Here is a 24219-nt window from a genome sequence, read left to right on the forward strand (position 1 = left end):
TATGTCTCAAAGACACTTTGATTTTGGTTTGCAAGCAAACAATATGTGCGCCCAATAGAGGCTTGAGGAAGTATCGGATCTGGGGACGATGAGAGAAATTCACTTTGGGAGTAATAAAATGAAGGATTGCAGATGCTGACGATCTCAAACAAAAACAGCAATTGCTGGAGAAGCGCAGCAGGTCTGGCAGTATTGCTACTTTGGGAGAATGGGAAACACGTTTCTTTAAGATATGCCATGCTTCAGGCTGGATAACTTACTATTGACAGTTCCTTGAATCACTTTGGCTTCTTACCAATTGGGTTCATATTGGTAGTTTTGGATTGAGTGCACATTATTAATGTTAGAGTGTGCCCAGGGGAACCAGTTATTTGAAGAGGTTATTGCAATGTGTGAACAGTATTGAATGTAAACCTGAATCACAGGATCCTGCGTCTTTTTAACCACATCAGTATTACAATCAGGAGGCTTGAAATGAAGAGTTAGAAATGTGAAATAAAGTTTATTCTTGCATTACTGAATGAATGCTGGTTTGAAAAAGTTCACGAAATGTGGCACTCCCCAATGTCCCATCACTGGATCAGGAACATAACTGTTTAGAAGATTTTAAAAATAAGATGTGAAAGCGAAACCTTTTTGTTTCAGAAAAAATAAATACTATTTAGTATCTGCGTGTGTTACAGTTCATTCGAAGTCTGAGCTGAGGTAGCAATCTGCACATGCACGCTGTACTCGGAAGCTGTGACTAGTAAGAGTAAAGGCTCACATTCTTTCTATCGTGTAGTTGACCAGAAACCTTCTCCTACTATTGTTACCCTCCACTGGAGTGTGTTGCAAGGGTTCCAGGCTGGTATTGAGCCTGATGTCTGCATTATAAACTGACCTCCCTTGGCCATCAAGTGGTACTTGAGCATAGATCTTCTGATTCAGAAGCAGGGGTACTACCCACTGCGCTGTAAGACTCCCATGTTAAAACAGAAGAAATAGGAGCAGGAGTAGGCCATCTGGCCCCGACTGTGCCGTTCAACAAGATCATGTCTGATGTTTTCATGGATTCCGCTCCACTTACCTGCCCGCTCACCGTAACCCTTACTTCCTTTACTGCTCAAAATTCCATCTATCTTTGCCTTAAAAACATTCAATGAGGTAGCCTCAAATGCTTCACTGGGCAGGGAATTCCACAGATTCACAACCCTTTGGGTGAAGAAGTTCCCCCTCAACTCAGTCCTAAATCTGCTCCTCCTTATTTTGAGGCTGTGGCCCCAAGATGTTACTGTAGGTAATACCAATTTAGAAATATCTCTTGGTAAACACTGAGTACAGCAGCTTCAATCAAAAGCAGTGCAGGAAATGTTGCCTTTTGACAAACTGCATTTAAGAAGGTAGCATCTACTCCAAACATTCTCCCAATTGTGGATCTAGTATCCCTTATAAACAGTTTGTGTCCACTGATCCAGTCGACCATGCGTATCTTTGCACAGGGTTTGATCACTAATTATTAACCTTTACAACTTAGATAAGTGATTTGGATGAGGGGACCAACTTTATGTTTGCTAAGATTTCTGATGACACAGTGATGACACAGTAAGTTGCAAAGAGCACATCAGTAGGTCACAAAGGGATAAAGCTAGGTCCATTGAGTTGGCAAAGGTGTGACAGAGTATATTGCGGGAAAAAGTGAAATTGTCCATTTTGACAGGAAGAATCAAAAAGAAACATATAATCTAAATGGTGAGAAATTGCTGAGCTTTGAGATAAGAGAGAGACCTGGGTGTCCCAGTATGTGAATCTCACAAGTTGAGTCTGCAGGTAAAGAAAGTAATGAGGAAAGCAAAATAGAATGTTATCATTTATCGCAAGGGGAATGAAATACAAAAATACATAAATGCTTCAGTTATACAGAATGTTGGTAAGATGACATTTGGAATACTGTGCACAATATTAGTCACCTTATTTAAGTGGAATCAAGGGACTGTGTTGAATGATCCAATTTGGTTGTATTGAAGGTGGAGCAGGCTCGAAGGGCAGAATGGCCTACTCCTGTTCTTATTTTCTCTGTTCCTGTGCTCCAAGGTTATGAAAAGCATTGATAATCAACCTGTTCAGAGATGATATGACATACCTGTGAAGTAGGTGGGACTTGAACCTGGACCTTTTGGCTCAGAGGCAGGGGCACTACCGCTATGCCACACAGAGCCCTGTGAGAAAGCAGTACACAAACAAACATTCCTTCTGTCAGTTTGCAGAAACCGGCTGCCTTGTCAGTGTGGCTCTGGACGTTTTAAAGAATGTGCAGCTGCTGCCATTTTTGGAAATTTTAAGGAATGAAGCAATTTTATTTTAGGTGCTGCACTTGATATCATTTTAAAATTTTATGGTTCATTATGCCCCTATTGCAGCTAGTTGTGGATCAGTTGCAGGAACAGATGGGTGTTGATCTGTCAGAATCTCGCTGGCAGCCTTTTGAGAAGCGGTCAGGATGCCAGTGAGTAGGAGGATACAGCTGCTGCCTACCAACCCAATCTGCACTGAAAATGCCACTCTCTGCAGGGCAGCTTGGAAAACACCAGAGCTCAGAAGAGTCATCTAGACTCAAAACGTTAGCTTGCTGTCTCTGCATGGATGCTGCCTGACCCGTTGTGATCTCCAGCATTTTTTGTTTTCACTGCTGTAATTTGCTCCTACCCTATTTTATAACGTTAATTTTACCTTTGCAATGTCCAGCCTTTTCAATTTAATTGGTTTAGCTATCTCCGAATAGTAACTTGGGGCATTTTTGTGGTGATTATTTAGAAGTTTGCATACATTTGCTGACTTCGACTTTTGTTTTAACTAACATTTAATTACCAAAAGCCTTGTTGGATTTCAGATGGTTGAGGCTGACCTATGTTTGTCTTGGTGCAAAACTTTTACGCTGTGTACAGACATTGCATATGCTTGGACACAGTAATATTACTGTGTCTGTGTGTAACAGCATTGCTGGTTGCTTGTGTACACAAATGCTCAGAATAGATGATACACACATCTGGGTTATGAAAACACCCCTGTTCTTCAAATAGTGTCGTGGGATCCACATGAGAAGCTGTGTGTCTCAGTTTAGCTTCTCATTTCAGAGGACAGGTCCTTTTACAATGCCCTGCTTCCTCAGTACTGCACTGGGAGTGTCAGTCTGAAGTTCATGCTGAAATCTCGAGTGTCTGTCAGTCACTAGTCCCATGTTCATTCATGTTGCAGAATTAAGTCTGCTCCTTGTAAAGTTTTGCAGCTCTTCATGCTCCAGAATATGTGAAGGGACTCGAGAGTGTGCCAAAACTCATGCTCATGCTGTTCTTTCAGAGATGCAGTCATAGTTCCCATCACTGTCCTTGTCTGCATTGTTACTTAGATAATTTATCACTGTTTGTTTTTAATATGTTCCGTCTTTATTAATGTTTCATTTGCCAAAAGAAATAAACTTGTGTATACAGAAAATTAAATGATAATAATTGAAACTAAACTGTACAATTGGAGTATTTTCCAACTGTGTGCAGTACTGTCTCTAGCCTTGATTACATTTGAAAAGTTATGGATTGAACTTTGAGTTCCCTTTGCAAACTGACTGAAACATCACTCGTATTATGCAATTCTTATTTATTGATGACAGCCTTTATATTCATGTCCTTTCTCTGCTTAAGGAGCACAATACTTTCTAGAACGCTCTGCATCATGAGTGTTACAATGATGGTTACCTGTTAATATGCTGCATTTTGGGTTGAGGAACCTAAGTGATTACTCCCAAAAGTCCTTGACTCCAGTGACACCTTACAAGGCTCGGTGTCAGAGTTTGTTAAGTCACGGAGCACCTTATGGTCTTTTACTGTGTTCAAGGTGCCATTTAAATGCAAGATATTGTTAGATAATTATTAATCTAGGCTGACTCTAAGAGTCAGATCTCAGTTGCTGCTTCCATTGTATACCATTCAGCCAACACTCGCTGTTTTAACAATGATCAAAGAAGGACAATTTTTTTAAAAGCTGTAGAATTACACTCCTAGCTAAGGTAATGCAAAGTCCTTCAGGACTCTACCAGCTTACTGCAACCCAGCCCAACCCCTGTGGGACCCCTAGAGAAACCTGTTTCTCTCTATTTACCCTATCACATACTTTAATTATCTTGAAGACTGGGATTAGTTCACTCCTATATTTGAAGAACAGTAAGTCTAGCATATGCAACCTGTCTTTGATTTAATCCTTTTAATCTTGTAGTTTTTGTTTCTGATTGTGCACAGGTTGCTGGTTTTGTTAACTGCCGTCAGAGGCAGCCATGCACAACAGAGGGCTTTCAGTGTTGGATCACCATTGAGCCAGGCTAGAACTCTTTCCTTGAAAAGAGAAGGGCAATTTGGTGTTATTAGATAATTTGACAGGGTAGACATGGGGAACGTTGGAGGACAAAACTAAATATCCAGACGAGAATTTAGGAGGAAGTTCAGTATTAAGAGGATGGTGAGAAAGTGGAACAGAGAGTGGATGAGGCAAATAACTTAGATATACAGGAGACAGTAAGAGCTGCAGATGCTGGAAGCCAGATACATTAAGAGAAACGTAGATAAGCACATCATGAGAAAGGAGAGTAGAGATGGGGTGAGATGACTTTCTCTCCACTCCACTTCACATCACTTTCCTGCCCACTCTCTGTAACCCTTCAATGCATTACTGGTTAAACATCTGTCTAAACAAACAAGATATAGAGGGCTGTGGAGAGAATTTCAGAGCTTGGGGCCCAGGGAGCTGAAGGCACGATTGCGAGGAGTGGAGTGATGAAAATCCGGAATTCTCAAGAGGCCAGAACTGGAGGAAGGAGATATCTTGGAGTGCTGTAGGGCTGAAGGAGTTTCCAGAGTTAGTGAGGCGGGGGGAAGACCATGGAGGAATTTAAAAATAAAGTTGTAAACCTCATAACTAAGACATTACTTGGCCAGGAGCCAATAGAGTGAGCACTGTGAATAATCAATGAATGGGACCTGGTGGGAGTTAGCATATGGACAGCATGGTTTTGGCTAACCTAAAAGTTTAAGTGAACTCCCAGGACACACCAAAGCATTTTTATTCCTTACTCATAAGTCTCTGTGTTACAATATAGTTTGTTGCAAAGGCTCCCCTTCTGTACATTCAAATCCAGTGATGTATATGTGTAATGTATTGACTCTAAGAGTTTTGTGCAACAGCTGTAAATTTTTTCCAAATCTACTTGAGGTGCAAGTTGGGGGTGTCTTCTGGGGATATTCTGCAGCTGAAAGAATTTATCTGCTTGCCTGTAAATTAAATAATTTATGACCCATTACATTCAACAATACGATGGGGTGATTCTTTGGCAAGCTGGAAGCCTCAATTAACATGCACAATGATGTGAATAAAATGAGACAAAAGACACAATGCTGCACAATATATTTTAAATATAACAGACTTGGTTCCATCTTTCCAGTGAGCTGTTGCACTGTGTGTTGTTATTATAGTTTGAAGACGTATCAGTAGATTTTCTTGATAGTGGAAAACTGTAAATCATGGTCTCACTTGCCCGCTGTGGATTGGATTTGAGAAGCTAGGGTCATTTTTTTGTTGGCCTGAATAAGTGCTATTGGAAGGTCTATCTGCGGCAAAGAAAGGATTTCTGAATCCTACTGAATGGCATCATTACAGAATCATATCGCATAGTCAGAAGCTCCTTGATACGCTGTGCCTGTATTGGATCTTTGAAGGAGCTAATTAGTCCCACTCCCCTGCTTTCCACCATGGCTGTGCGTTATTTTCTAATTTCTTTATAACAATGTTCATTACATTGTAAGGACAAAATGCTACAATACTTGGTATTCAGAAATTTAGCAGTGTTTGACCTTATTGTTACACTACTGAAAGATAATTCCATAAACTTGACTGCCTAATGCTAGTCGGTACACACCCAATACTTCTCTACATGTTTCCTACAGTCACATGGTTAGACTTCGGGCTTCTGCCAAGCTCTCCACATGTTTCTCACATCTTCCTTAACCCCTGTGCTATTTGTGTCCAGTGAGGGGCAGCTCTGTGACATCATTGCAAGGTTGCTCCAGGGCCCTAAAGCCTTCACACGGAACATCACATCACATTGACAAAGCTCAGCTGGGGGAGAGACCGGTCCTTCAATCCTTGGCACGTAACAATAAAATCACTCTTAATTTCATAGGACTATTCAGTTATATTATGACTGATTTAGTAGCTCAGCCTCATGGACTTACCTTGGTTTGATCTTTGATATTCTTGCCTTACAACAACTTACCAATGTCAGTATTGAAATTTTCAACTGAGCTTTAGTTGGGGATGGGGTGGGGGGTGCCGTGTAGGGGCAGTGGGTGTAGAAGAATTCCTGACTTCAGCCTCGAATGTTCTAGCTTTAAGGTTATGCCCCCGCTTCTGGATTCCAAACCAGACCCTCCCTGACTGCCTCTGGCAGAGAATTACATCAAATACTTTATCTCAACCATTCCAGCCTACTATACAATATGCTTCAGTGTCTTTGTAAGCCTAAAGACTATGAATAAATCTTCATCTTCCAAAGAGCTAACATTTCCTTTGTTCTTTGTTTCCTATTTTGCAGTTTTTGGGAGTGGCCTTTCTAGGGATTGGTCTGTGGGCATGGAGTGAAAAGGTAAGGCAGTCTGAATGCACAAATACAGTTATGGCATTGCACAAAATAGCCCCAGGCTTCCTTTGCTCATGCTATTTATGAAATGTCTTCAGTGGAAAATATTCCTGTTTGGGCTGAGGGTGTGAGAGAATAGGGGAGGGAGTGAGGGGATGAGAGGAGGCCGGGGTGGGGGGGTGGAACGGAGTGAGGAGATAGGAGAGGGAGAGGGAGAGGGGATGAGGTGAAGAAAATGGGGGAGGAGATGGGAGACGGGGCAAGAGTTAAGAGGCAGTACTGACAGAGGGAGGGGAAAGGGAATGATAGGGGAGGAGGTGAAGTGAGCTCAGGGTAATAATGACAGTGGGTGGCTGGGGAGAGAAAGAAAGAAGTAAGAGGCGTTTGAAGTAAAGCATGCTGCAGTTCCTGACAACCCTGACTCCGAGCTTTACGTCATAACCAAAGGATAGAATCCAGTGCAAGTAACAAAGCTTGCTGTTGAACCTTATTCAATTGTTGGAAGGAAGACATTAAATTGAAGGAAGTGGAAAAACTGGAGCGAAACAAGGAGGATTTAGAAGGATGATGTTAGAACTGAGAGATTTTAACTATCATGAAAATCTGAACAGACTGTGGGTTCTTTACTGTAGAAAAGGGCAGGCAGGTGGGGGTGTTGCTTTGGGAAGGGGTTTATACATTTGTCTTTTAAAATAAGGCAAGTTTGATAGGCTGGATAGAGAGAACACTTGAGACGAAAAGTTGGGTCTGTAAATACAAGATTGTTGCTCATAATATTTTTTTTATTCATTCACTGGATGAGGACATCACTGACCAGGCAGCATTTATTGCCCTTCCCTAATTGCTCAGAGCACAGTTAGGAGTCAACCACATTCTGTGGGTCTGGAGTCACATGTAGTCCAGACTAGGTAAGGATTGCAATTCCTTTCCCTAAAGACATTAGTGAACCAGATGGATTTTTCTGACAATCGACAATGGATTCATGGTCGTCATTGGACTCCTAATTCCAGATCGCTATTGAATTCAAATTCCACCATCTACCGTGGTGGGATTCGAACATGAGTCTCCAGAACATTACCTAGGTCTCTGCGTTAACAATCTAGCAACAAAACCACTAGGCCATTACCTCCTGTCGGATGTGAAATTCAGGAGGAATATCTTTACCCGGATAGTGGTGAGAACAGAGAACTTGGGACAAGAAAAAAAGTTAATTTGAAGAATGTAGATGCATTTGTGATGAATCTAAAGGAAGGATAAAGAGATGGACGAGGGTGAAACATGTGCTGTGCCACAGGATTCAGTTCTGAGGCCTTAAGGGTTTGCAATTTATATAATTGACTTGGATGCAGGGACTGAGGATTTGGTTGCTAAATTTATTCATGATACAAAGATATGATGCGGAGGTGCTGGTATTGGATTGGGGTGGACAATGTCAGAAATCACCCGAAAGCTCGTGTTTTCAAATAAACCTGTTGGACTATAACCTGGTGTCGTGTGATTTCTGACACAAAGATAGTTAGGAAGGTAAATTGTGAGGAGGACACAGGGAGCCTGCACAAAGATATACAGATTACATGAGTGGCAATGATTTGGCAAATGGTGTACAATGTGGATAAAAGTGGAAATGTCCATTTTGGCAGGAAAAATGCACAAGAAGCATTTATTGTATTTGCGGAGGGATCTGGGTGTCGTCGTGAAGGAATTGTACGAAGCTAGAGTGGAGGTACAGCAAGTAATTAGGAAAACTTATTGAATGTTATCAATCATTGCAAGGGGAATTCAGTACAAAAGTAGGGAGATTACACTTCAGCTATACAGGACTTGGAGAGACCACATCTAAAGTGCTCTGTACAGTAACAAAAACAGAAAACTGCTGGTATCTGTGGAGTGAAATCAGAGTTAATGTTTCGGGTCCAGTGACCCTTCCAGTTCTGAGGAAGGGTCACTGGCCTTGAAACGTTAACTCTGATTTCTCTCCTCAGATGCTGCCAGACCTGCTGAGCTTTTCCAGCAATTTCTGTTTTTGTTTCTGATTTACAGCATCTGCAGTTCTTTTGGTTTTTATTTCATATTGTACTCTGTGCTGTATCGGTCTCTTTATTTAAAGAAAAATGTAGATGCATTGGAAGCAGTTCATAGAGGATTAACAAGATGAATATCTGGAATTGGTGCATTGGCTTATGGTGTTTCGGGCTTAGCTTGTATCCAGTTTGGAGTTTGGAAGAATAAGAGGTGACTTGATTGAAGCATATAAAATCCTGAAGGGTCTTGACAGGGTGCAAGTGAGAGGATGTTTCTTCTTGTGGGGAAATCTAGAACTATGGGTCACTGTTTTAAAAAAAAAGCATGTTGCCTGTTAAAGTACAGAGATGAGACAAATTTTTTACTCCAAGGGTTGTGGATCTTCAGAACTCTCTTCCTGAAAAGGTGGTGGAATATTTGTAAGGCAGAGTTGGGTAGCGTCTTAGTAAACAGGGGGATAGAAGGTATATTGGGGATAGGTGGGAGTATGGAGTTCAGGTTACAATTTAGACCAGCTAGAATCTTGTTGAATGGCAGAGCAGACTCTAGCTGAGTGCTGTACCCCTGCATGTTGTTTGTATGTTTGTGTGTGAAATGAAGGCGGCAGGAGTGGTGTAGGAGGACAACATGGGTGGTAAACACCGTCAGAGAGCAAGGTGTAGAGCTGGATGAACACAGCAGGCCAAACAGCATCAGAGGAGCAGGAAAGCTGACGTTTTGGGCCTAGACCCTTCTCATCAGCTTTCCTGCTCCTCTGATGCTGCTTGGCCTGCTGTGTTCATCCAGCTCTACACCTTGTTATCTCAGATTCTCCAGCATCTGCAGTTCCTACTGTCTCTCGCCATCAGAGAGCAGTTAGGCTGAATGGCATGTTTCTAGACAAATATTTTCAGTAATTTTCAAAAGGGAATTGGATATATCATAGAATCCCTACAGTGTGGAAACAGGCCATTTGGCCCAACAAGTCCACACCAACCCTCCAAAGAGCTTCCCACCCAGACTCACCCCGCTACCCTATTCCTGTAACCCTGCATTTCCCATGGTTAACCCACCAACCTACACATCCCTGGGCGCTATGGGTAATTTAGCATGGCCAATCCACCTAGCCTGTACATCTTTGGACTGTGGGAGGAAACCGGAGCACCCGGAGGAAACCCATGCAGACGCGGGGAGAATGTGCAAACTCCACACAGACAGTCGCCCGAGGCTGGAATCAAACCCTGGTCCCTGGCACTGTGAGGCAGCAGTGCTAACTACTGAGCCACCATGCCACCCTCGAAGCCCTTTCCTTGAAGTGGTGAAATTTGCAGTGCTACAGGGAGAGAACATGTAGTGTTTGGCCTAAAGTATGATGTGGAGGTGCCGTTGTTGTACTGGGGTGGACAAGATCAAAAATCGCATGACACCAGGTTATAGTCCATCAGGGTTATTTGAAGACACAAGCTTTCAGAGTCTTGCTCCTTCTTCAGGTGCCAGTGAGAGAGGTGGCTTCAGATACAGAATTTATAAGCAAAAGATCAAAGGGTCATAGAACTGATGCCAATATGTTGAACAAACCTAAGATGGCTGTTAAATCTTTAATCAGTTAGAAAGGACTAATAGGCAAATCCCAGAATTTCTTTCAAGTCACTACCCCGAGATAACTAAAGGTTTTATAAGTTGCACATTAATCCTTTCTAACGGAGTACAGATTTAACAGCCACCTTGGGTTTGTTCAACACATTTGCATCAGTAATATGCCCCTTTGTGATCTTTGGCTTATAAATTCTTTGTTTGATGCCATCTCTTTCACTGACATCTGAAGAAGGAGTGAGACTCCGAAAGCTTGTGTCTTCAAATAATCCTGGTGTCATGTGATTTTTGATCTGGACTAAAAGAGAAATTGCTGGATTAATTGGCTAGGTCTTTCAAAGAGCTAGCATTAGGCTGAATGTCCTCCATCTCTGCTGTATTAAATTATAATTCTGTGTCATTGGCTTTTACTGAGTCCTATAGGTCATGACTGGAGCCTTGGGATGCAAATCTTTAATGAATAAAGAATATAGTCAGAAATATTCTTAAATACACATACAATTGATCCCAAAAAAATGACAAACAGACTCTTTGTTACAGTGATGTGCAGAGGATTGGGAGTGGTTGGTAGATGGTTATCTGATGAAATAAATACCAAGTGATTAATAATGCGCTGGATTGTTTCAACATTGTCCACATGCCTATCTATCAAAGTCACAGAGTGCTGGGCATGTACTCATGATGCCAATCATTCCTGGACTTTTTAACATGCTCCAGAATTTGTCATCGGGAATTTACTGATTGTTTTGCATTTCTAAGAAACAGTTACAAGCAGGCTTGCAGGAAACTCATTTTCAGAACTTTGGAAAGGAAAGGACAGACTTGCGTTCCTATATTTTTGTCTTGTAAATGTCTCTCAATTTACTGGATGTGCCCAACAGCCAGAGATGTACTTTCTGAATTATAGTTACTGTTGTAATGCAGGAAACATAGCTACCACTTTGTGGACAGCAAGCTCTCATAAACATGAAAGTAATAATGACCAGATCATCTGTTTTTGTGATGTTGATTGAGGGGTAAATATTGCAAATTATTGGGCAGAGTCTAGGCACCGCTTGGCAATAAGCACTCTTGGAGGTTAATATGTAAAACCAAGGTGCTGTCTGTCCTCTTAGATCAACATTAAATGCCCCTTAGAAGAAAAGCAAGGTGGTTGTGGGAGGGGGTGGGAGTACAATTAGATTATCGGGTCATGACCAGCTTACTTTTTGTGAGGTTTTGTTGTGCACAAATCTGCCAAGTTTTCGATGTTACAACAGCTCGCCATTATAGATCAGGTTGTAGCTGGGAGGAGCTGGAGAGAAGGAATGCCAGAAACTAGAAAGAATAGGAGGCGTTTAAGGCAGTAAGGTTGACCCCAAAAGTGGGTTTTCGATTTTGAGAGTTGTGTGTAAAGAGAGATGATGGTGGTGCAGGTTATATGTACCTTATCCGTGCACTACAGTCAGATAGAATCTGTGGTTTTACTTGTGGCTGTATGCAATGTGCACATTTGGAAAGGCACCAGATTTTGATGAATGGCTGCTTGTGAAGTTTGGTTGTAAGCTGAAGTGTTTTTGAAACATGGGTTTGACCAGCTTCCTCCCTGATGTATTAGAACACAGCCAGCTGTTGGTCAGAGGAAAGCTCATATCCTTATAGTGCCAACATCATTAAAACAGGTTACCTGATCGTTAGCGTATTGCTTTATGTCAGAGCTCACAAGGCACAAATTGGCTCCCACTACATTTCCAACATTGACACTGCCTGAAAACAGAAGTTATTTCATTGGCTGTAAAGAATGGTGGGATGTCCTGAGGTTGTGAAAAGTGCTATTTAAATGCAAATTTGTTCTTCCCTTAGCAAGTGAGAAACCTGGTACAATGTTGAGTTTTGTTTTGATCTTCTTTCGACTCTTTCACCACTTCCCCAACCCCTTACCTCCTCCAACTCCTTTTTAATCCAGAGGTCTCTCAATGCCAGGTTATAGTTGCAACAGGTTTATTTGAAATCACAAGCTTTCAGAGCCCTGCTCCTTTGTCAGGTGAAGTCACTTCACCTGTTGAACTGTAACCTGGTGTCGTGTGAATTCTGACATTGTCCACCCTAGTACAACAAGGGCACCTTCACATCATGGCTCCTTTTTAGTTGCTCTGGAAATGCATCCAATAGGATTATCCATTAGATAGTGAAATCACGATCCCCAACTTTTACCTTCATGAGCACTGTACTTTAAATAGGATTGGTTTAACGAATGAACAAGTCTGTCTATTGTTTATTCTAAAACATGAGCAATGACCCTAATCCCGTATCCCAGCCCTATGTTTAGCTCGGTTGTTTCTTCCTCTGTTGTTCCTTCAGATGTCAGCTGACCCTTTCTTTCTGTGTTGATGAGATTTTTTGAATCAACGCCAAGCGTATGCTGCTTTGCCAACCCCCCCCTCCCCCGCTCACTGACCTACACTGAGGCCTAGCAAACAATGTCTTAAAAATCCTCATCCTTGTTTCCAAATAACTCTGGGGCCATCTCCCTCTCAATCTCTGATAACTCCTCCAGTCCTGCCGCCATCCAAGATATCCACATGCCTCAAATGCTGACATCCCCAACTTCTGCTGACCCTCCATTAGCTATTCCTTCAGTTGCCTAGACCCTAAGCTCTGGAACACACTCCCTGCATGTCTGTGCTTCTGGTCAGACCATGTGTGAAATTCCCCTGCCCTGATCTACTGCAATGCAAAGTTTATCTGTAATCTGCTTATCTGACTGTAATGTTTATCCTTTTAACTTTATTTCTTATTTTCTAACTTATGCTGTGAATCACTGAGGCAATGTAACTTTTTTTTTCTGTATTTCTCTTTTGTATCTAAGATTTGTAGCAAGGCACTTTATACCTAAGATGGCACCGTGAGGAGCAACATTGTAAACTTTTCACTGTACTCCTGTACTTTTGTACTTAAGTACACATGACAATAAACTTAATTCTAATTCTTTATTTCCCTCCTTTAACACATCTCTTACAATTTACCTCTTGGACTAAGCTTTAAGTTAGACTTCCTAAAGTAGGTGTCAGGACCCAACAGTGTTGTGAGCTGAAATCTTGGGGTCACGAACTTGTGAAGGTAGCAATGGCCAACGTGGAATGCTGACTGAATTATAACAGCCACAGTTCCACTTTAACACCTGTAAGACCATAAGTATTAGGAACAGGAGTGGACTCTTCGGTCCCTAGAGCCTGCTCCACACCATTCAATAGAATTGCAGCTGAACCTCCATTCAGATCGAGCTGTCACTGGTCTCATTCCCTACTCCCCTCTCCCGTCCAGCTTCCCCCACTACCACCACACACACACATACCACCACGCCCCCCCCCCCCCCCCCCCTCCACCCCCCAGCCAAGGACCCATAATGATCTTTGAGCCATGATATGGCATCACAAAGTTTGAGAAGCACTACTTTTGATCCTAAGGTCTGCCATTTTTTGGCTCAGTGTTGTACTTTATTTTATAAATTTACCTGTGAATCCCCTTAGGACCTTTATTTATGCTATATAAGTATAAGATGTCGTTATATTCTACACTCTCTCAACCCTCTACTTATGGGAAAACAAAGTCCCACAGACCTTAGATTTATTTCCATTCACGTTCCCTCATTCTTGGCTCCATGACTGTGGCAAACATTTCTTTCTATCAATTCTCTCTCAGAAGCCCCAGCCCTTTCAATGTATTCTGATAGATTTATCACTCAATTCTGATATTGCCCTTGCAAGTACTTTTTGCACCTTCTGTGTGCCTCTATGTCCTTTCATTGTACAGAGTTCAGAAGTGTACACATTAAACCAAGTGCAGTCCACCCTTTTGACTTGACAGGACTGGCCTTTGGCATATATTAACCACGATTGATTTATCACAGTCTGAATATGTGGTCATAATTGTTGCATGATCTGTGCCATTAATAAATCTAAGTAAGCTCAATTCAGTTTTTGAAGCCTCATTGGTTTTATGAATCAGTCAGCTGTACAAGAGGCAGCTTGTCTGTCACTTAATAGCTAGTCAGCTGGTTCCTCTGGGTCCATTTAGCTGAATCCAGGTAATATTGTTGGTAAAGCATAATCAGCGGCATCTTGGCTCACTCACATATCTCAGAGTAGATTGAACTGGGCTTGCCAGATTTTTTGCATCCTCATGTGCAGTTTAGCCACAGTTATTCACTTTTTATTGTAACTTCAATATCGAGCATTGCAACGTTTTGGTGCCTGCCGAATGTAAACTCATGAGTGTTGTAGCACAATTCAAGAATTTAATATACGACTAGATAAGTTATCATTGCTTTTGCTTGATGGCAGGAGACACGGAGTAATAGTGGAGGGTTGCTTTTCGGACTGGAAACCTGTGACCAGCGGTGTTTCACAGGGATCAGTTCTGGGTCTTCTTTCTTTTGTCATTTACATAAATGATTTGAATGCGAATATTGAAGGCATGGTTAGTAAGTTTGCGGATGATGCCAAAATTAGTGGGATAGTCTTCAGTGAAGAAGATTTTCTAAGATAACAAAGGGACCTTGATCAAATAGCTGAATGGGTTGAAAATTGGCAGAGGGAAGTGTGCAGCAGGACCTGGGTGTCCTTGTGCGCCAGTCGCTGAAGGTAAGAATGCAGGTGCAGCAGGTGGTAAAGAAGGCAAATGGTATGTAGGCCTTCATTGCAAGAAGTTTCAAGTACAGGAGCAGGGATGTGTTGTTGCAATTATACAGGTCCCTGGCGAGGCCGGCCTGGAATATTGTGTGCAGTTTTGGTCTCCTTTTCTGAGGAAGGATGCCCTTGTTCTCAAGGGAGTGCAGCAAAGGTTTACCAGGCTGATTCTGGGGATGTCAGGACTGATGTATGAGGAGAGCTTGACTAGTTTAGGATTGTTTTCAGTTCAGACAAACGAGGGGGGGGATCTCGTAGAGACTTACAAAATTCTAACAGGACTGGACAGAGTAGATGCAGGGAGGATGTTTCCAATGGTGGGTGTGTCCAGAACCAGGGATCATAGTTTGAGGATTTGGGGTAGACCATTTAGGACGGAGACGCGGAGACATTTCTTCACCCAAAGAGTGGTGAACATTGAATGTAATCAAGAGGTGACTAGATATAGGTAAATGGGATCAAAGGTTTTGGGGAGAAAGCAGGATTAGGCTATTGAGTTGGATGATCAGCCATGATCATGAAGAATGGCAGAGCAGGCTCGAAGGGCTGAATGGCCTCCTCCTGCTCCTACCTTCAATGTTTCTACGTAAGCTGGAGAGGGTTCAGAAGAGATTTACCAGGATTTTGCCAGGTATGGAAGGTTTGAGTTATAAAGAAAGGCTGGATAAGCTGGGACTTCTTTCACTGGACCGTACGAGGTTGAGAGGCGACCTGATAGAAATTTATAAAATAATGAGGTATATAGATAGAGTTGATAGGAATTGTCTTTTCCCTAGGATGGGAGATTTCAAGACTAGGGGACGCATTTTTAAGGTGAGAGGAGAGATTTAAAAAAGACGATAGGACAGTTTTCTTACACAGAGGGTGATTCGTTTGTGGAATGAACTTAGAAACATAGAATCCCTACAGTGTGGAAACAGGCCCTTTGGCCCAACAAGTCCATACTGACCCCCAGAACTTCCCACCCATACCCAATCCCCTATCACCCACCTAATCTGCACATCCCTGAACATTATGGGCAATTTAGCATGGCCAATCTACCTAGCCTGCACATCTTTGGACTGTGGGAGGAAACTGGAGCACCCGGAGGAAACCCACACAGACACGGGAAGAATGTGCAAACTCCACACAGACAGAGGGTGGAATCGAACCCAGGTCCCTGGTGCTGTGAGGCAGCAGTGCTAACCACTGAACCACCGTGCCACCTTTTTCTTGAGGAAGTGGTGGATGTGGGTACAATTAAAACATTTAAAAGACATTTAGATAAGTACATGAATAGGAAAGGTTTGGAGGGATATGGGCCAGGAACAGGCAGGTGGGACTAGTTTAGTTTGGGATTATGCTTGGCATGGACTGGTTGGAGTGAAGGGTCTGTTTCATAAGAGCTAGGAGCAGGAGTAGGCTGTCCGGCCCTTCGAGCCAGCTCCGCCATTCAATAAGATCATGGCTGATCTTTTCATGGACTCAGATCCACTTACCCGCATTCTCACCATATCCCTTAATTCCTTTATTGTTCAAAAAAAATCTACCTTTCCATGCTGTACCACTCTGTGACTCATGTTTTAATGCATTTTATGTAAGATACTTCTTCAGTTCAGTTTGCAGTTGATATCTCCTAAATAGATATTGAATGAGAAAGATTGAGGTTATAATTTTTTTCAATTGCATTTACAGTGTTGTTTGAGCTGTGTATTTAACATTTTTTTTAAAGGGTGTCTTGTCCAATATTTCATCAATCACAGACCTGGGTGGCTTTGATCCGGTCTGGCTATTCCTGGTGGTTGGAGGTGTGATGTTCATTCTGGGATTTGCAGGATGTATTGGGGCTCTGCGAGAGAACACCTTCTTATTGAAGTTTGTAAGTACTCCAAATATTCTTAACAGAGGGTTTCTGGGGAAACTCTGACAGCCCAGTCTTGTTTGCTCGGGTGAGGCAAAAATGTTATCAAAAGGGATGGGCAGGGATCCACGTGACTTTTAGAAATGAGGCTAGTGAGGATGTAAGCACGTAGCCCTCAGCTTTACAGGAATGACCTGGAATGGCAGAGTCAAGGAAAAATAATTAAATTGGTTGGATTCAACAGAGGTGCTGCAAAGGGATCTTAACAGGGTTTGTAACTAGATTGACTTCTGGAAAAATGTACCTACAGACAGGAAGTAAAATTAAGAGAGACAGGTACTCTGAATGTAACGCAGAACCTAGCAAGTAATAAAACAGGAATGTATGAACATCTTAAAGAGCAGAAGTAGCCCGTTCGGTGTCTCGAGCTGCTCCACTATTTAAAGATTGTGGCTGATCTGAGTTCTGAGGAAGGGTCACTGGACCCGAAATGTTAACTCTGATTTCTCTTCACAGACGCTGCCAGATCTGCTGAGCTTTTCCAGCATCTTCTGTTTTTGTTTGAAGCTGATCTGATGGAGTTTCAAATTCCACATTGTCATCTACCCCAATAACCTATGATTCGCCTGCTTATCAAGAATCCATCCACACGAAGTGCTGGAGAAACTCAGCATCAGACTCTTCAGACACCCTATTCTAAAGAAGGGTCACTGGACTTGAAACATTAACTGTTTTCTGTCCACAGACACTGCCAGACCTGTTGAGTTTCTCCAGCAATTTCTGTTTTTGTTTCTGATGCCCAGCATCTGCAGTTCTTTGTTTTATTTAAGAATCTATCCACCTCTGTCATAAAAATATTTAATGACGTTGTCTCCACTGACTTCTGAAGCAGAGAGCTCCAAATTTGCACGACCCTCTGAGAAAACAAGTCATGTCACTGCCCTGAGAGGGTGACCCCTCATTTTAAAAATGTGTCCCCTGATTCTGGACCGACTCCCAGGAGAAAACAGAAATCGCTGGAAAAACTCAGCAACTGTTCTGAAAAGGGTCACTGGACTCAAAACGTTAACTCTGCTTTGTCTTCGTAGATGCTGCCTGGTCTGCGGTTTTTCCAGTAATTTCTGTTTTTGTTTTTGATTTGCATCCACAGTTCTTCAGGACTTTTTAAAAAAAAAAAATTCCACCTTTTGTCAAGGCTGTTGAGGATCTGACACACTTCAAACAAGTCACCCCTTGCCCTTATAAACTCCAGTAGAAACAAGCCTAGCCTGCCCAATTTTTCTTCATTATAACAACTCGATCATTCCAATTATAATCTCCACAGCCTCCAATGCACTTCAATCCTTCCTCAAATTAGGAGACCAGAACTGCACACAGTATTTGAGATGTGGTCTCCCCATTGCCCTGAAGCGTAGCACCCTTACTTATATCTTCAATTCCTCGCATAATAAAATATTGAGTGCTTTACCTACACTGACTTTTTGTGACTCATTCACCTAAATCCGTCTGCAGCTCAGAATTCAGCATTCTCCATTTAAGTAATACTCTGCTTTTTTGTTATTCTTCCTGCCAAAGTGGACAACGTCACATTTTCACATTGTAATCCATCTGTCCGTTTCTTGCCCAGTCATCCAATTTATCTGTATTGATCTGTAACTTCCTTATGCCTTCTTCACAAGAAGTTTTCTTACTGATCCTTGAGTCATCTGCAAATTTAGCTACCATGCCTTCACTCCCAACATCTGAGTCATTGATGTCAATTGTGAAAGATTCAGGCCCCAGCACAGACCTCTTGTCATATGCTCCCAATTAGACAGACCCATTTATGCATACTCTCTGTTTTCTGCCAGTCAGCTAATTCATGCTAATATGTTACACCCTGTGCCATGAGCTTTTATTTTCTGCATAGCGTTTGATGTGACACCTTATCAAATTACTTCTGGAAATTCAAGTAGGCTGTATCTATAGGTCCACCTTTATTCACTGCGCAAGTTACTCCTTCAAAGACTTCTAATAACTTGTTTAAATGTGATTTCTTTTTGGCAAAGCCATGCTGATTCCTCAAGGTTACGTTGAGTTTTCCTTGGTGCACACCTCCGATGTCAAAAAGAAATTGGATACAAGATGAAGCAAGAAGTGCTCTATATTTAGCACAGTGAAGGGGAATTTTATAGTTCTACTTTCAGTTTGAGAAGAACGAACTTAGAAAAGGCAGACAGGTTGAAATGCAGTCACTGTTGTAGTGTAGTCACTGTTGTAATGCAGGACATATTGCAGCCAATTTGTGCTCAGCTAGGGCTCTAAAAGGATAGTCTTGTGTAGATTGGATTATTTGTTTTAAGGTGTTGGTTAGGACAGTTTGGATAATTTCTCTGTTCTTCTAACAAATGCTGCTGAATCTTTTTTTTTATCCATATGAGAGAGCATATTGGCCCCCAGTTTACAATCCCATCCAATTGCAGCACTCCTCAGTTTGGATTAGGCTTGTAGACTTGAATTTTGTGCTCAAGTGTCAGGATTGGGAGTGCAGATTCTCAGAATTATTACTTTGCAGAAGGAAGTAATTTAGCCCGTATTGTCTGCACTGACTCTCCGAGCATTTTAACTTGGTGCCATTTTCATGCCTTTTCCCTGTAACTCTGTGTACTGTTTTTCTGAGAATTATCATTAAGTGTCTCCTCGAATGCCTCTTGAACCTGCCTCCACCACATTTCAGTCAGTGCATTTCAGACCGTAACTGTTTGATGTGTGAAGAAGTATTTTTTCACACCTCGTATTTGCTTCTTTTGCGAAACACTTTAAAACCATCTCTTCCGGTTCTCTGTCTGTTTATGAGCAAGGACAGTTTGTCCCTATCCACTCTGTCTCAACCCCTCACCATTTTGAAAACTTCTTTCAAATCTCCTTTTGGCCTTCTCTCCAAGGGAAACAGTTCTAACTTGCTCAATTAATCCTCAGAACTGAAGTAAAACAAAGAAGTGTGGATGCTGGAAATCTGAAACAAAAACAGAAATTGCTGGAGAAACTCAGCAGGTCCGGCAGCATCTGTGGAGAGAGAAACAGAGTTAAAGTTTCGAGTCCAGTGACTAGAATCCAGTTCTGAAGAAGGGTCACTGGACTCAAAAACTTAACTCTGGTCTCAACTGTTGTGTGTTGTCTGTGGAACCATTCTTGCGATAACTCTCCGCACTCTCTCCAATGCATTCATATTCTGCTATAATAGGGTTCCCAGAATGGTGCACTGTTCTCCAGCAGAGATCTAACCACTCTCCTGTTGATGTTCATTATAACCTGCCTATTCCTGTACTCTGTGCCCCTATTTATGAAGCCAACAGTACTGTATGTTTTATTAATGGCTCTCTACATGCTCCGCCACTTTTAATGACACATGCGTGTATGCACACAGGTTTCTCTGCTCCTGCCACCCCATTTAGCATGGTATCTAGTATACGCAGTTCAAGTGATGAGAGTTGCTAATCACTGAGCTGTGCCCTACGCCTTTGTGGAACTCCATTGCTGATAGCTGTGGCAGAAGGAGGATTGCAAAAAGTGTTTACCCCCAGTTCAGACTAAGTAATTGATTTGATTTCGTGGGAGAGAAACTGTACTGCCTATCTAATTTTATATCCAGAAGTGCTCTTACATGCAACTGAGTGATTTTTTTTTTCTTCCATCACCAAATCGCATGTAGTTTTTTTAAATCAATTAGCTACCACCAGTAAATCACCTATGATTTCCAATTGATTAGTTTACATTCAAAGTCCATTATAGGCAATGCAAACCATTAAAGGAGGCTGTACTGCCTCACACCTCTGGAGAAGGGTGAGATTTTACCCCCAGCCTTCTGGCTCAGAGTTAGGAACATTGCCAGTACATCTCAAGGACCCTTTGTATTGCCTGTCTAAAAGTTTATACCAACTGTGGAACCTATTGCCGGTTGATTAAGCATCAATTAATCTATCTCTCTCTAGACCAGTAAATCTCTATTGTAACAGAACATCCTGCTAAATCACCTAATCCTATACTATTATCCATTAGTTTTGTTTCATTTTAAATCCTTCCTTTAGCTGATCAAACAAAAGGGTGTGTGTTAATCTATGCATATATAAAATGTACGTATACTTGTATGTAACTCAAATTAAAATTCATTTCATTTTTTCAACTGCAGGTGTGATTTAAATGCAGTTTGCTCACCAAGTGACAGAGCAATGGAGATCAAACTAAATTCACAGTCTCTGCTTAGTATTTTCCAAGCAAATAATTCTTAGGGTAGCTTCAGTTGAGATTGATGTCATAACTATCATGGAGTCATAGAGTAATGCAGCATGGAAACAGGCCCTTCGGCCCAAATTGGTCCATGTTGACTATGGTGCCCACTCAGCTAGTTCCAATTGCCCGTATCTGTCTAAATCCTTACCATCCATGTACCTATCCAGATGTTTTTAAGATGTTGCTATGGTATCTGCCTCAACCACTTTCTCTGGCAGCCCAATCTATATGCACACCACTCTCTGCGTGAAGATGTTGCCGCTCAGGTCCTTCTTAAATCTATCCCCTCTCACCTTAAACGTATGCCCTCTAGTTTTAAACTCCCCATCCCTGGGGAAAAAAAAGATATACATTCATCCTATCTATGCCCCTCATGATTTTATACACCTCAATAAGGTCACTCCTCATTCTCCTACGTTCCAAGGAATAAAGCCCTATCCTGGCGTCCCTATAACTCAGGCCTACTAATCCTGGCAACATGCTTGTAAATCTTCTTTGCACACTTTCCAGTTTAACTATGTCTTTCCTATAACAGGGTGACCAAAACTGTCCACAATACTCCAAGTGCAGCCTCACCAACAATTTATACAACTGTAATATAACGTCCCAACTCTTAAACTCAATGCCTCGACTGATGAAGGCCAGCATGCTAAATGCCTTCTTCACCACCCTGTCAACCTGTGACGCCACTTTCAATGAACAATGTACATGTACTCCTAGGTCCCTCTGTTCCACGACATTCCTCAGGACCTTATCATTTATTGTACAAGTCCTGCTTTGGTTTGATTTTACAAAGTGCACACCTCACACTTATCTGTATTGAATTGCATTTGCCAATCCTCAAACCACTTCCCCATCTGACCAAGATACCTCTGTAATTTTTGATAACCTTCCTTGCTATCAACGATTCCTCCTAATTTTGTATCGTCCGCAAACTTACTAATCATGCCATGTACATTCACATCCAGATCATTTATGCAAATAACAAAGGTCCCAGCACCGATCCCTTTGGCACACCACCAGTCACAGGCCCCCAGTCTGAGAAACAACCTTCAACCATCACCCCTTGCTTCTTACCATTGAGCCAGTTTTGAATCCAATTAGCTAGCTCTCCCTGGATCCCATGTGACCTAACCTGGGTTGTGGGACATTGTCAGAAACTTGTCTAAAGTCCATGGAGACAACATCCATTGCCCTACCCTCACCCATCCTCTTGGTTACTGCTTTGAAAAACTCTAAAAGATTTTTCAGACATGACTTCCTGTGCACAAATCTGTGCTGACTATCCCTAATCAGACCTGGATTATGCAAATGTTGGTTGATCCTGTCCCTCAGTATCCTCTCCAATAATTTGCCTACCACTGATGTCAGGCTCACTGGCCTGTAGATCCCTGGTTTGTCTTTGCTCCCTTTCTTAACCAATGGAACAACATTAGCCACCGTTCAGTCTTTAGGAACTTCACCAGTGGCTAAAAATGAAGCAAAAGTCTCTGCAAAGGCCTCTGCAATTTATTTCCTAGCCTCCCACAACATCCGAGGATGGACTTGATCAGGCCCAGGGAATTTATCCACCTTAATGCGATCTAAGGCTGCAAACACCACCTCTCTGGTAATATGTATGCGGTCCAAAACATCCCCACTTGTTTGATTATAGCCTCTTCCTTCAGAGCAGCTTTCAACAGATTAAAAAGTGCTGTTGAACTTTCAATACTGAGGGGCTGCAGAAGCACGTTGCAGTTTCAGGATGAAGGGTTGGCTATTTCCAACTGAGCTGAGGAGCGACTTCTTCACTAAAGTTTACAAATGTTTGAAATTATCTGCCCTGTAAAGCTTGAATGCTCATTCATTGAAAATATTCAAAATTGACGTTGATACGGAATCCAGGGATAGGGTGGAGAAATGAGAGAAAAGATCAGTCGTGATCTTATTGCATGTTCCAAGGGACCCTTTAATCCTAGTTGCGCTGTTTCTATGTCTTTATGTTTGGCACTTCACAGGAGCAATAGTCAAACAACAATTAGTGCTGAACCTGATGAGAAAATATTAAAGCAGGTGTGCAGAGTTTGGTTTAAGGAGCCAGGAAAAATATCTAAATGGTAAGAGATGCAGTTTCCAAAAAAAAGTATTAATCACAGTAGGACTTTTGTTTCCAAAACAAAGAAAGAACTGAAGATGGTAGAAATTGGAAACAAAATCAAAAACTGTTGGAAAAACACATCTGTGGAGAGAGAAACAGTTAAAGTTTTGGCTCAAGTGCCCTTTCTTCAGAATTAGGATTTTTGTTTTAATCTCTCAGAAACTGGCATAAAATTGCAGGTGTGTGCGGAGTCAGGGTTAGCAAACTTTTCCGTTTTTAAATGAAGAAAAGATCCCTTGCATGGTTCACAAGAAATGAAATTCTATCGATGTAACTGATGCCATGCAGAGCAGCTTGAATATGTGTGAAGAAAATCTCTGGATTACGATTTTGAAAGTCACTTGGTTGTAATTCTTGGAAAGTTGATAGCATCAGTGTATGGACAGAAGTTTTTAAGTCTGTGTCACTTCTCTTTTTTTTACAACAGTTCTCCGTCTTCCTCGGAGTGATTTTCTTCCTGGAGCTCACAGCTGGGGTCCTGGCGTTTGTCTTCAAGGACTGGATCAGGGATCAACTTAACCTTTTCATTAACCAGAATATCAGAGCATACCGAGATGATATTGATCTCCAAAATCTTATTGACTTCACGCAGGAATATGTAAGTCCATTCTATCAGGGCATGAGGATATCTGATAGTGAGAACCAATGTGAACCAGTTTGGGAAAGAGTGAAGCTACCTCAAGGTTGACATGGCTTTGGGTCAATCCTGAATAACTTTGAAAGCAATGTAGCAAAGATTCATCAGAATATTACTAGGCCTACAAAGGCTAAATTACGAGGAGACCTCTTATTGCCTGAATATATGAGGATCAAGGGTGGTTTGATTGATAATTTTTGAATTTTGGAAGGAATTAGTGGAACAGATGGAGATAAACGTTTTGCACTTGAGGTGGAGAACAGGGCAATAACACATCATCGTCATCAGAGATAGTAGGAACTGCAGATGCTGGAGAATCCGAGACAACAAGGTGCAGAGCTGGATGAACACAGCAGGCCAAGCAGCATCATAGGAGCAGAAAGGCTGACGTTTCGGGCCTAGACCCTTCATCAGAAA

The 24219-nt window shown here is 41.9% G+C and overlaps 1 protein-coding gene across 1 annotated transcript in view; it reads left to right on the forward strand.

Moving 5' to 3' along the window:
- Nucleotides 1-6604: 6604 nt before the first annotated feature.
- tspan5a (tetraspanin 5a) overlaps nucleotides 6605-24219 on the forward strand; it is a gene marked incomplete at its 5' end in the record, with an annotated part of 31459 nt that continues 13844 nt past the window's right edge. Inside the window, 3 exons of the mRNA XM_048612308.1 lie at nucleotides 6605-6664; nucleotides 16631-16777; nucleotides 23593-23763. Of these exons, the coding sequence (XP_048468265.1) occupies nucleotides 6605-6664; nucleotides 16631-16777; nucleotides 23593-23763 (378 nt within the window). The remainder of the gene's footprint in view (nucleotides 6665-16630; nucleotides 16778-23592; nucleotides 23764-24219) is intronic.

The sequence above is a fragment of the Rhincodon typus genome, chromosome 1, assembly GCF_021869965.1.
Source record: "Rhincodon typus isolate 14 chromosome 1, sRhiTyp1.1, whole genome shotgun sequence".
Classification (NCBI taxonomy): domain Eukaryota; kingdom Metazoa; phylum Chordata; class Chondrichthyes; order Orectolobiformes; family Rhincodontidae; genus Rhincodon; species Rhincodon typus.